General features: G+C 41.0%; 1 protein-coding gene across 2 annotated transcripts in view; it reads left to right on the top strand.

Moving 5' to 3' along the window:
* The window catches only part of CSRNP3 (cysteine and serine rich nuclear protein 3), a 60,147-nt gene that overhangs the window by 34,081 nt on the left and 11,497 nt on the right, over positions 1 to 14,569 (top strand). For both annotated transcript variants that reach the window (XM_034785705.1, XM_034785706.1), the window contains exon 3: positions 7,070 to 7,329. In XM_034785705.1, the coding sequence (XP_034641596.1) occupies positions 7,070 to 7,329 (260 nt within the window). The remainder of the gene's footprint in view (positions 1 to 7,069; positions 7,330 to 14,569) is intronic.

Below are 14,569 nucleotides of genomic sequence, written 5' to 3' on the forward strand. Positions count from 1 at the left end.
GAAAGAAAGCAAAGGAAGCTTTTCTAGCTAAGCAGGAAGGAGCTCTCCTGAGATACATAGACACAAATGTTCACAGTGAGCCTTCCAGCCCCACTGAGGATGAGAGTGGTGAGGAGATGCCTGATCTTCCAGTTAGTCAGAGTGCAGGTGACCTGGCAGCTACTTCAGCATATCTCCATCTCAAATGGATGTAACCAGGCACATTCCTGAAGAAAGGTGTAAATCAGAGTAGACTGTGGTAGAAGAAATGGCTGCTGCTGAGTTTAGTCCCTTAGGTCTAGATGATCCAGGATTGTGGACTCACTTGAGCAGTAGCCTGTGGGACTTCCTTGTACTGCATGGGCCACAGTAAGTGAAAAACTTCATGTCCCCCAAAGACAATGAAAATAGAAGTTTCCATCCAACACATTACTGGTGTGAAATCCCCCAATGGTGACAAAGTGGAGAAGGCCATGGCTTATGTATTCAAAAACCCAGAATTCTGCATACTGTTTTTGTTGCAAACTCCACCAGTCTAATGTTCCAGCCACATTGGGTTCTACCGGAACAAAGGACTGGAAAAATCTGGCTAGAAGTCTGGCATGCCATGAGAAGGCAGCAAATCACCAGCGAGCATTTGATAGGTAGAAAGAGCTTGAGATGAGACTAAGGTTAAAGGCTACCATAGATGATCAGGATCAAGAGAAGATTGCATCAGAGTCTCTTTACTAGCAAAATGTTCTGAAAAGGCTCATTGCCATTGTGAGAATGCTTGCTACCCAAAACCTAGCACTGCGTGGCACTTCAGATCAGTTGTATGTGCCAAACAATGGAAACTTCCTTAAAATTGGGGAGCTGATGGCTGAGTTTGATGCTGTACTCCAGGAGCATCTAAGAAGAGTCACCATCCAAGAAATGTACACATACCACTACCTTGGAAAAACCATTCAAAATGAGATCATACAGTTACTGGCAAGAAAAGTCAAACAGAAGATTGTGGCAGATCAGAAGTCCGCAAGATATTACTCTGTTATTCTGGACTGCACACCTGACATCAGCCATATGGAAAAAATGACTTTAATGGTGCGTTTTGTAACAACAACAGAACCTAGTGAAAATGTCCCTGCAGTGGTGACTATCAGAGAGCATTTTCTAGAATTTATTGACATTGATGATACTACAGGAGCTGGTATGACAAATGTGCTTCTTAAAAAGCTGGAAGATACGGGAATTGCAATAGCTAACATGAGAGGTCAGGGCTACGATAATGGTGCCAACATGAGAGGAAAGAACAGAGGATTGCAGACACAGATCTGAGGGTTAAACCCTCGAGCTTTTTTTGTCCCATGCAGTTCTCATTCATTGAACTTGGTGGTCAGTGATACAGCATCAGCGTCTAGTGAGGCTGCTGAATTTTTTAATGTAATTCAAAGCATCTATGTATTTTTCTCTGCATTAACTCATTGATGGCAAATTTTGAAGCAACATCTGGGAACATCCTCTCTGACACTGAAACCACTGAGTGCCACATGGGAAAGGCGAGTGGAGGCGAAAAAGCCTATCAAACACCAAATTGGGAAGATAGATGATGCCATAGTTGCCATTATGGAGGATAATGCTATGACAGGAACTGTTCGTGGGAGATCAGTGGCAGAGGGAAATGGAATCACCAGAAACGTACATAACTTCAAATTTCTGTGTGGCTTAGTGTTGTGGCATGACATACTGTTTGAAATAAATGTTGTAAGCAAGAGACTCCAAGGTGTTGATCTTTGTTATATCTGGAGCAATGGAACAACTGGACAAAGCAAAGTTATACCTACAGTCTTACCGGTCAGATGAGGGATTTCAAAATGTTTTGAAGAGTGCACAGAAGTTGGCAGAGGAACTTCACACTGAAGCTATTTTCCCACCCATTCAAGAATGCAAGAGTCACCAAAGAAGAAGACATTTTGATTACGAGGCCTGGGATAATCCCATAAGAGACCCCAAACAACAATTCAAAGTTGAGTTCTTTAACCAGGTGCTAGATTGTGCAATACAGTCAGTTGAAGAACATTTCATGCGGCTCAAGGAACACAGCAGTGTATTTGGGATGTTGTATGATATTCCAAAATTCCTCACTACACCTGAAGAAGACCTATACTAGCAATGCAGGGCACTAGAGACAGTGTTGACACATGATGACATGCGCAATATTGATGCGAGTGATTTAGGTGATAAACTGAAAGCCCTTTTTCAGGATACATTTCAGCAGGCTCAACTCCAAAGGCTGTTCTGCAATATCTGTGCACAAATAAAATGACCACCCTCTTTCCAAATGCTTTTGTTGCTCTGCGCATACTTCTAACACTTCCTGTAACAGTTGCCAGTGGAGAACGCAGCTTCTCCAAGCTGAAGTTAATAAAAACACATCTACGCTCCACAATGACACAGGAGAGGCTGGTTGTTACAATGCTTAAAGACTGTGTTGATTTGGGGGATCTGTCTATGTACAACTTACGAATTCTGTTCGATGTTGGGGCCCCTGCATTTCTGTGTCAGACCACAAACTATTTTGAATGTGTGGTATTGCTGACCTCAAAACATCAAAAATCTAAAGAAATAAAAAGTCAGATTGGTCCAAAAACCATGTTGTTGTTTTTTGTGTGTGTGTGTGTGTGTGTGTGTGTGTGTGTCTAAAAAATATATACATTTGTGGTTTCTCTTGATTTTTGAACTACACCTGCCCTTCCCCAGTGTGTATGTGACAATTAGTGTTTCCCACTCTCCCAGATTTATTGGGTGAAGTGATTTAGGCCCTTGCTGAAGGAGCTCTCACTCCCACATCTGCCCAGCCCCTGCCCAGTGATTAATTCTGCCCTCCATTCATTCCCCACCGCCATCAGTTCAGCCCACTCATCAGTTAAGCCACCCAATCCCATCTCTCCTCCTGGATTTCTTCACCCATCTCTCCTACGCCTGTAGAGAGGGCTGCAGCAAGCCCACCCCCTTTCCAGCCTGAGTGGCTCTTCACTCCCTTCTGGCCTTTCCCAGGCAAAGTACTACAGGGCAGGGGAAGAGCAGAGGTGCCACCCTATTCCTGTTGCTCAGAGGGGGGAGGGGGCAGAGCCCTTTGATCTGATGGACCCATTAGCTCTCTCTTCCCCCATCCCTTTCTATAAGAATGACTTCAGATAACTAGACGGGGGTGGGGAGGTGCCTACAGCAGCTCTGATTGGTTATTCAGCCCCAAGAGGTGGCCAGGTGGGACAGTTAGAGGGCTCAAATTTGCTAGAGGGCTGGGTACAAGACTGGTTCCAACCCCAGCCAAAATCATGTCGCTTGTGAAAAAATCATGAGGGTTGGCAACACTGTGTGTGGGGCTGGTTGCTTTTTCTGTTGTGTTTTTACCTCCATGTTGGATTGAAGTTCTAAAGGGTGATGACACAGGGAGCAGAGCCTACAAGTCTGGTCTTTGAAAGAGACTGTCATTGAGGACTATTTATCAGTGATCAGACCTGACTCACAGAGAAAAATAGGATCTCTGAAGGCTGGGGGAAGCTAGTTTGCCCTAACTTTTCTGTGGGAGGTTGAGGATTGGAAAATGGAATTTCCAGAGCAGCAGGAACCAGATGGTGGTAGCAGTGGGATATGTAAACTTGTGGGACACACAAAGCAGAGACCGATTCACTCACTTCATGATTTGGAAGAGAAGGCAAGGGCAGGAGGAGAGATCCTGGACTCCTTAAAGGATTCTGCCCAGGCTCAAAAAACTCTCCAGAGTGGTGAGGAAACTGAGCCAGGGAAATGTCTAGATCTGTGTCTCTCTTGTGCTATCTAAGTAAAAAGTAATTGTGTTTAGGAGCTCTTACAAAGCTAATTTGCTTTTTGCTATCACATGTCCCTGAAAGACAGTGTAAATCAGAGTGCCCATGTGGCTGGAGTTCTGGGAGGAATCTGAGGAGTTAGCACAGATCCTAGGGGCCTGAGGCTGCTGGACCATGTAGTCCCATTTCTGTGAAAGTATAGCAGACAAAGCGCCTGTGCTCAGGAGATGTGCCAAAGAAGTCAAGGGGAGAAACAGTGCTACAGCCTAATGAGACCCAGAGTACACAGATCCCACAGATTGGACCCAGCACAGCACCCTGGTGTGTGTCCAGCAGAGGGAGTTCTATTAGAGATGTGTGTGTGACAACCATGTAATCAAAAGTATTTAGTGTATGCACTTTACAGATATGTACACTTTCTTTTTTCATTTGTGGACCCCTAAAAAATTTCAAATGGAGGGGCTGCCCCCTTTGGAAATCATAGACATAGTCTGTGGACCCCCAGGGGTCCGTAGACCACAGGTTGAAAACCACTGTTCTAAGTAATTCATTAAGTAAAATGTTTTTTTACTTTCCATTTTGTATCTCTAATTTTCCTTCTTTCTATCTTATTTTAATCTTTAACCTAGCCTGCTGTTGTTTCATTCCTGTTGGTAGCTGTAAACACTGCATTTGTTTACTTGGTTGGGAGGCAGGCGTGCAACTACTGCTAAGGATGAAAGATAATATCAGTACTACTCCACAGATTCCCAGCCACCAATCCCAGAACAGCCCACATGACTCCTCCTTTCAGTGTGTGAGAGCAGGATTTCTGGGATGTTCCAGCCTGATAACTAGTGCTGATTGGAAAACAAAATTTGCATTCTGCAGGAAATTGTGACATTTCAAAATTTGTTTTCATTTTGAATCTGAATGAAAAATTGAAATTTCAAAATTGTACTGTTTTATCTCATTCAACAGTTTTATCTCAATAAGGCAAAGAGTTTTGTTTTGATAATGTTTAAACATGATTTTAGATAAAATACTACATACAATATAATGCTAAAAGTTAAATGCAATGGGTCAGTTTGATAAAAGTTAAAATGTTTCAACATTATCAGAATTAAACTAGAAAGCTAAAATGATTTATTTCAACTTTCTCCAGTCAAAAAATTTGTTAAAATCAACACGTTCCTGCAAATATTTTGATTTCAGCAAATACTGCATTTCCAGGGGAGGAGTGGAAACTGTCCCATTGAAAAATTTTTAACCAGCTCTACTAATAACAGAGATCTTCATATTTGCATCCTACCTATCTTTGGCATAGCACTATAAAGTTGTTTCAGAGTCGCAATTAAAAACAAAAGTAATAAAATAGCCTCTGTAAAATAATATAGGGCCTCTGGCATTGTACTCAGTGGTTATATATGATGCCAATTAAATGTAGCACACCTGAAGGACATTTCTTGAGAAGTATATTTTATTGGACCACACAATAATTGTAACAAAATCATATTTAGTAGAAGTGAGAATGTTTCATGGCAGTGCTGAGAATCAGAATATTTTGGGTCTGTGTGTGAAATATGAAAGGTCTACTTTTGTTAACAAGGCTTTGATATTTTTAATGAAAGTCAGTTTTTCTTAGCACCACTATTTTAAGGAGAGTGAAAAATGTTTTATTTTGTTGTCTGTTAATTTCCTCATGTAGAATTGTTCTGTTTTTATTTCTTACACAAATTTTTTGTTCCATAACAAAAGAGTTGTGGTGAGGAGTGGGGGTTGGGGGCTGGGAGCAGAGCCAGGGCAGCATCTGCGGCCAGAGGCTGGGGCTAGGGGCGGGGCCAGAGAAGAGCGGGGGGCAGAGTGGGGCTGGGTGGCGCTCCCTTCCCACCCTCCTGTGGGGGTGGTCTGGGCTCTCCTGGACCCCCCTGGATGTTCCTCCACTCCCCACTAGGACGGTGCGCCCTACAGTTTGGGGACCACTACTCTATTTTTTCTGACAGATAGGTTTCTCATATCATACCTGTGCAATTGTTGCATCTAAATTGCATGACTGTTAACACATCATCTAGTTTCTTGATTTCCTATAGCCATTTTATAATAAAATAAAATAAGCTGTCATATCTTAAAAAAGTCAAGGAACTAGTTTGTTGCTCTTATTTTGCTCTAATGGCCAACCACAGCCACTTTTGAATGTCAACTACTGAATATCATTACAGGAATCTCTAAATATCTGTACAACAAAGAACAAATATTTAAAGATAGAAACAAGACCTATGGCACCATTTTTAAATTAGTGCACATCTTGTAGAGCTACATTTGTGTGCAAGTGAATTAAGGAAGGAGGGAAAGGAGAGGAGTGTGAGAAGGTGAAAAAAGAAGAGGGGAAATAGACTTACGCTGACTTCACATGTAACAATGAACTGTTCACTGGGTGGCAGCAGTGGGATGGGTGGAGACAAAGGAGAGGAGTGTAGTTGTAAATCAGTATTATTTATATAGTATCATCCTGTGACAGGTTTCCCATTATTATTACGGATTTCTAGGTCCCTGGGTGACAGTAAAATGTTGCTTCATAGTTTTTTCTAAAGCTCAGTTCTCTTTTTCTGGAATACAAAATAGTGGTGCTGGGAATCTTCCCTTACTCCTAAAAAGAGGGACAATAATTCCAACTATAAAATACTAGAAATCTTCAACTAGAATCTTATAGACACAGTGGCAGTATGTCTATATTACACGGTGTGAGAAATTGGGCCACATTTCCCCTGCCTCGTGTCATGCAATCCTATTGACATCAATAGGATTTTCTGACGTGTAAGTCAGTCCCAGTGTCTTGCAGATGCTAAGTTACACTGAGATGGCTTCTTCCAATCTTCATTTATTTTCCTGATGAAAGATAAAACATTGTGAAAAGAGTATGGACTAACCTGAGTGTCCTGGCCAACATTACCTCCACTCTTAAAATAGATGACAGTGTCCACAAGTGTATGGTTTTGTAATAGTGCAAGCAAACACAGAAGCTGTCTGACTTCTTACTTTGTTTAAACACTTTGGCTTAACTTGAATAAGAAATATGTTGTATATTTACTAGCCAAATTCTGTTGTCTCACGTAAAATGTTTATTGCAAATCTTTACAGTTATTTTCTAATAATACCCCTCTCACAGGAGACTCAATCCTGCAAAACTTTGCTTGTGTGAGTATCCCATTTGATTTAAAGTTAATGGGACTACCCCGATAAGTAAAGATTTGCTATGTAACCAACAGGTTTTTCATTAACATTATAACTGGCTTCCATTTTAGCTTCATCGATCCTGAAGAGGGAGAAGCGGAAAAGGACAAAGAATGTTCATTTTAACTGTGTTACCGTGTACTACTTCACAAGAAGGCAAGGCTTCACCAGTGTCCCGAGTCAAGGAGGAAGCACATTGGGCATGTCCACTCGTCACAACAGCGTGCGTCAGTACTCCCTTGGAGAATTTGCAATGGAACAGGAGAGGCTTCATCGAGAGATGTTAAGAGACCATCTAAGGGAGGAGAAACTTAACTCTTTAAAACTGAAGGTAAGAATGGCAAGGAAACCTTGCTTGCGCCCATCTCCCACATTTTAAATGGATACCATCAAGACACCATAGGCCCGACATTTAACTTGGTCACTTTATCTGACTTCATCAAATTTAAATTCAATAGAAATGTTCCTCTTATTTTTAAAAAATTCCAATTAAAACAGGTTTTTGTTTGGATTAGATACATTAATCTACAGGCAATGCAATCAAAAAATGGCAGCATGGTGCTAGTGATGAGATGTGGAAAGTGAAACTGACCAGTTTCTTTTCTTGACCAACTTGAACTAAATGCAAAAAGCAAACATTAATGTTGAAAAGTACATTCCATTTAAAAAAAATCAGTTTAATCTTCCACTATATTATAAACAGCATAGGTATGGATGTTTATTTAAAAAATAAATAAATATATTTTTAACCAGAAAGTATGCCTTTAAAGAAGAAAAATTGCAAAATTTCAGCTCTTTGTTTGACATAACTGCTTGATGCAGGTGCTTAGCTTATCAATACCAAAGATTTCTGATTATACTAAACTAGTCTCTACAAATTGGAAATATGGTCCTGGGTTGACTATTGAAATACAGTATAGTAGATGTTTAACATGTGTGTGCTTTTTACATTCAATGTATCATTGAAAAATTATGTTTAGAAACACTCGTCCTATTCCCGAATCTTATTAAAATTAGTGGCAAAACTCCCATTGAGTTAAATGGGAGCAAGATTGGGCAAACTAAGAATATGTATTAATTGTTTCTGTTGTTCATTTATTTATTTTGGCATGGTTGCAAATTAATCAATGTAATTAGCTTTGAATGATTTTTAGAATTGTAGCCTAACGGCAGTCCTTCTCCCACTATAAAATTCTGCTGAGATTACATCTCTCTGTTTCAGATACCACTAGAAGGCAGATTCCCAAAACAAACTCGCATTATTTCGAGTTTAGAACATTACTCATATTGTCTCTCGGGCATTTTTTCACAGATTTCTGCCTGTCCTCCTTAAGAAGTCTGTGTGGCTCTTGCTACACAGACACTGTTGTAATTACTCTGCTGTCTACTAAAGTTTCTAGTTGAACAGTGAACAGTTTTTTTTAATAACTTCTAACCCTCAACTCTCATGGTGATTAGGGCACATAGGTGAATGAAAGACAGACATTGGAATGGATTTTAGGCAGCAGACCACAACTTTATTGACATTGGTAGGGGCTATATATTCCCTCCCATCTCATACACCAGGCATTTACCTGGATCTCGTGTGAGATTATGGGGCTCCCACCAGATAACAAATAATTTGGTATAGACCTGTCCCTGAGAACTCAGCTCACTTCTGAGTCCTCTAACCCTCTGACTGCCCAGAGAATAGAGGTTACAAGCAGGGGCTTTGGGCTTCCCCATCTCCTTACAAGCACAAGATCCACTAATGAAAATCCCAGATCTCATTTACCTCTAGCGCTCTCATCCCTTTCTCTCCCTCCTGGAAGTGGCAGATACTCCTTTTTGGTCCATTGACCATGCCTCCAACCCGATGAAGCAAGAGGGGAGGCACAGTTTTTTTGGGGCACAGATTCTCTAACCAACCAAATCCTTTCCTGCTGAGTCTAGGCATGGAGCTGGGGAGCGTTGTTTAAAGTAGACAGTGACCTGTAGTCAGGATTTTAAATTCCTGTAAATTCCCTTTTCAGATATTGGTGTAGCAATAAAAGTTTGATTTCCATTCCATGTACCCCCTCCTCCCAGTCTCAAACTACTGGATTAATTCCTGTAGCCAAATGGAAGGGCCTCACCTACAGATGGAAGGTTTTTCCCTCACTATTTCTTAGCAGCTGGTGGTGACTGTGGGGAATTTGTTTTAGGGTAGTAGGTTTACTTTGTATTGCCATCCGCACACATTCAAAACTCATGAGTCAAGCCCCCAAAATCACAAGACTGATTTAAAAATCATGAGATTTTTTTAAAACTGGTTCTTTTTATTTGCCTTCTGATTGTTGAGCCTTTGTCGTATGTTTGGGTTTGTTTTCAAGATTTTCTCTGCAACCATGAGAACTAGAGAGGTGAGAGTCTTCCATAATCAGTTTAATTCAGGACCATGGCTTTAAGAAAATAACAAATGTTATGAGATTCACAATAAAACCACGAGAGTTGGTAACACTTTCTGTCAGAATATGTATTCCAGATACTAGTCCTGATTCTCTTCTCATTTAAAGTAGTATAGATCACTGAAGTCAATGGAGTTACTGGTGTTAAACTGTTATCAATGAGAGGAGATTTGAGCTTAGTATGTTGAGCTCATAATGGGAGCTCCACTCCCATTGATGCTAATGAGCACCATGTTGAACACTTTACTCCAATATTACTCATTCATGCCAGCTTCCTTTTTTCAAAAAGTGGTTGTGAGGAGGAAGAGGGGGAGAAATAATGTTATCATTGAATCCCATTCAGTCACAGTCAATGTTAGAAGTTTGAGGGAACATTCATTGTCTAGCCTTTTAGGCAGTCATTCTGAAGCATCAAAGATGTTTTGTTTACTTATGACAGTTGGGCCTTGTTGATTTCTATTTATGGAGATGCCATTTGAGCTATGTCTCAATGAACACAAGGAAGAAAGACATTACAGTTTTTAGGTGATAATATCAGTGATTATGATCTTGATTTGAAGTGTTCGGCCCAGGAGTTGCATGAAATTGCTATACAACTGCACAGAAAGCCATTTCATAAAATGAAGTAGGGAAAGTTTTTGTTTGAAAGTGTTTTTTTTTTTAAATTACTGTAAAAGCTGTGTGTTAAAAAAGAAAGAAATTAATAGTTTTTATTTCAGTTCTCCTGGTTTGTTAATTTCTACATTGCATCAAATATGTGGACTCCTAGGTAGCAAACATGACATATTGTGGGCCTCATTCAGAAATGAAAATGTCTGAGGCTTGGTCTACACTACCCCCCTAATTCGAACTAAGGTACGCAACTTCAGCTACGTGAATAACGTAGCTGAAGTTCGAAGTACCTTAGTTCGAATTAGTTCGAACTTACCTTGGTCCACACGCGGCAGGCAGGCTCCCCCGTCGACTCCGCGGTACTCCTCTCGGCGAGCTGGAGTACCGCAGTCGACGGCGAGCACTTCCGGGTTCGACTTATCACGTCCAGACTAGACGCGATAAGTCGAACCCAGAAGTTCGATTTCCAGCCGTCGAACTACCGGGTAAGTGTAGCCAAGGCCTGACAAAAGGAGTGAGTATCTATGTTAGGTACTTTGTTCTACTTGCTGGGAATAGTAGTTTCTTATTTAGCTCCTCCATATTATTAAAATCAAAGAAGAATTTTAAAAAAGACAAAGATTATTTTAACCATTTAAGCACGGGGCAGGTTTGGCACGCCAGCATTAACAGATCAGCAGTGGTTTGTGAAAATTCTAATTGCTGAGTCAGAGCATAAAAGCTATCCTGCATGGGAGGATTTGCTTTAACAAATTGTCATTTGAGGAAACATTAGTAACCTCAATAAATTCATCAGCATGACCTGAGTGATATGAAAGTTCACCGATCTGGGAACCAACATGTGTCAGTACATTTACCTTGCACCAAGCTAGACTTTGCTTTACACATTGCAGAGGTGAGCCTCCTGAAAACAAGAGAATCCAAAGCAAAACCACCAGAAAAGAACTTAGTTGTCTACTCTACCACAGGAATAGGATTAATCTAGCAGTCCTTTTCCCATTTAAAAAAAAAAAAAAGTTAAAACCATTATTCCAGGCCTTCTCCGTCTTTTTATGAGTATCTAACAGACATCAGAGAATGGGCTTACAGAATAGCTGACAAGGAACAGTATATGTTCAAGTCCAATTTTCTAGTCTCTGAATATCTGTAGGGAAGATCTCTATGCTATTTTGTAAGTGCTATATAAACTAGGTAAAATGGATAAAAAAAGACAAAATGGTATGAATATGGTGCATTTACCTTTAGCTTGTGGAGATATGTGTTTAGCACTTTACTAGAAGAGCTGTTAGCTGCATAGTAACTGCAATAGACAGGTTTGAAAGGGCTCAATTCATTCAAATTTGTCTTGGAAATGTCAGTAATGGGTGAACTGATTTAATATTTTCAATATTTGGATTTCAGCATTGCAGCTGTGCAGTTCTAAAAAATTTAATTAACCCTTAAACTCAAGAATATATATACTTCAGTGCACACAGTTATGGACAACTCCTGTGATTTTTAGAAAGGTCTATTAGATTCCTTTGATTATATTATGAATTTTTCAGCCACTCCCCCTCATTTTGAGTGTACTACGCAAGTAAATGCCAGGAGTTCTAGCAGCCAGAATCAAAAGAAAAGAAATTCACCTGCATTATTATTTTGCCCTGTTTGCACTCTGGTGAAACCTGCTGTAGAAACTAAGTTTCCTTCACCTGATTCCCTTGTGGAGAGAAATTTTCCGCTAAGGGGGTGGAGAGGAGTGTGGCATAAAGTTCAATTTCTCAGGTTTTATAGAGGCGAAGCGAATTTCACACCAAGGCCTTAACTGTACATCAGCCCTTGTTTGGTCCTTTGCACTGTCATGAATTTCACTCTGATAGCTTTAAAATATAGACTGTTATTTCTCCCTATACCATATTTTACTCAGATTAGCAATATTGTGATATTCACAAGAGGATTTAATGCTCCTCTAAATTCTTTCAAGAAAATGTATTTTGTGACAGTTAATAGTGTCAAGCTCCCCTTTGTATTTAGCTGATAAATTGCTTATATAAGAAGTGGTCTACAGTAACTGGGAGAAAATGTGTCACTTTTTATTCTGTGGTTATTCTGTGCCAACTAATTCAGAGTTGCTGTCACCACTCAGAAGAGAAGGTAACAATAAACTTGCCAATGAACCTTGATTATTAGCAGTTGAAAGACTTGACTATAAGTAAGAAGTCACTACTTGGCCTGAGGTATAGAACTGACTTTCGTATGACAGACTTGGGATTATGTGATCTAAAGGCTATGGTCCAAACGATGCAGATTCTGACTTATTTGTTGACAAGAACACAATCCTGTTAGCAGCATGTGCTGGTTACCAATCACCCTGTTCAAGTTCAATTTCACTTGCAAGCATTCTGAGAATATGAAAACTATGAAAATATTGACATGAAGGCAACAGGTTATACAACTCAAAGAGCGAAATCAGACTGGTATGAGCGTAATCTAATGGAATGAGCACAGGACTGGGATTAGGAGACTGGGTTTAAATCATAGCACTGCCACTGCATTTGATCTTCAGCCTTACTTAAGATTGTTTTCCCACCTGTAACTGAGAAGAAGTCTGGACACCAATGTCATATGGGAATGTTTAGCAGTATTAAATTCATTAGAGTCAAATCAGTGGTTTTAGGACTGATGATAAAAGCAGAGGAAAAATTAAACAGGAATAAAATCTTGTTTAGCAATTTTTCCATATACTTAACTTTTTACCTGTCACTGGATAATTGAATTATTTATCTTTTTTGCTAGAAAGAAATTATTTAGCATTTGATAACTGAAAAAACCATGGATCATCATCAGTTCTTCGTTGGTCTTTGGAGGATGCTAATCAAAAGTCACCAGAAACTAACCCACATAAGAGAGATTCATTCACCTGGGAGGGGAGATCTGAAGATACAGACATCTTCAAATACCCCACATGACACAGGAACATGTTTGTGGCTAAACTGTTGCAGCATAGAAACAGATTTTATTTTTATTTCTACTAAACATGAGCCCAACCTACAAAATTCACCTCCAGATCCAAAGTCTCTGAATGTTCAGATCCAGGGGCCAGCAGAGAATATCTGTATTTTATCATTCCCTACCCTATTGTATTCATCTCCAAACACATGCTGCTGTATCAGATACAAACTTCTAGCTAGCAGCTTCAAAATATTTCTCTTTCTGAATAAAAAACCTTATTTTTCTGCTGTCGTAGCTTTGGACTCAGAAGAGGCAGAGGAAGGGCACCACATTTTATATAATGGGCACAGTTAATAACTGCTTGTTGTGGCTAACAAAATATTAACAGTTTGGGGGCAAACAGAACAAAATACAGATTTTTGTCACCTCAGGTAATATAAAAATGTGTGATGTTCCCTACGCCAGCACAACTTTCTTTATTAAATTTCTCCTTTTATTATTTGTATTAAACTGCTTTTAATAGCCTTTTTTTTAATTGGCTGCCACGAGTAGGAACTAAGTTTTAAATCAAGAATTATATTTTAATTTCGTACAGGCAACTGAGCACCATGGCTCTGCTTAGTAAGTGATCTGGGGAGTGTAACGAAGTGGGAATGTTCTTAATGTTTTCTCTGAATACTGTGTGGGTGCCTCAGTTTCCCCTATGCAGTTCTTAACTATCTAGGTGGTGGGATAAGGGTGTGTGATTGTCGCAGAGTTCTAGAAGGCCAGTGTGATGCTGTCTGCACAGAGAATGGCCGATGCCCTGTCTCCTGGCAACTGATGGCCTTGGCCCCTCCCCAAGGTGCCAACTGAAGGTGTTGGAGAACAAAGAGATCAGGTGACCTCCTGGCCCAGGAAAGAGGCAAAGGCCAGAGGAGGGGCTTGGAGAGTTTCAGTTTGGAGCTGGCTGGGGAAATGGAGAGAGGCCAGATGGGGCTCTGGCCTCTTTAGCCCCAAGATGGACCTGACTGAGGGGTCCTGTTCTCTGTAACTACAAGCTGTTTTGGACTGTGTTCCTGTCGTCTAATAAATCTTCTGTTTTACTGGCTGGCTGAGAGTCACATCTGACTGCGGAATTGGGGTGCAGGGCCCACTGGCTTCCCCAGGACCCTGCCTGGACGGACTCGCTGTGGGAAGCGCACAGCGTGGAAGGGTATGCTGAATGCTCTGAGGTCAGACCCAGGAAGGTCGAAGCTGCGTAAGCAGGGCCGGCACTACCACTAGGTGACCCTAGGTGGTCGCCTAAGGTGGCAGGATTTGGGGGGCGGCATTTTGCCACCCTTGGCAGAAATTCAGCGGCGGGGGTCCTTCCGCTCCGGGTCTTCAGCAGAAATTTAGCGGCGGGTCCTTCACTCGCTCCGGGACCCGCCGCCAAAGTGTCCCGAAGATGCAGAGCGGAAGGACCCCCGCTGCCGAAGACCCCAGGCCCCCTGAATGCTCAGAGGAGGAGCACTGCTGCCTAGGGCAGCAAAAACCCTGGCGCCACTCCTGTGCATAAGATTCTTTCAATGGAGACAGTCTGCTCACAGAGAGGAGGCTCACCCAGAGTCCTGACTGGCT

This window comes from Trachemys scripta, chromosome 11 (genome assembly GCF_013100865.1).
Source record: "Trachemys scripta elegans isolate TJP31775 chromosome 11, CAS_Tse_1.0, whole genome shotgun sequence".
NCBI lineage: Eukaryota > Metazoa > Chordata > Testudines > Emydidae > Trachemys > Trachemys scripta.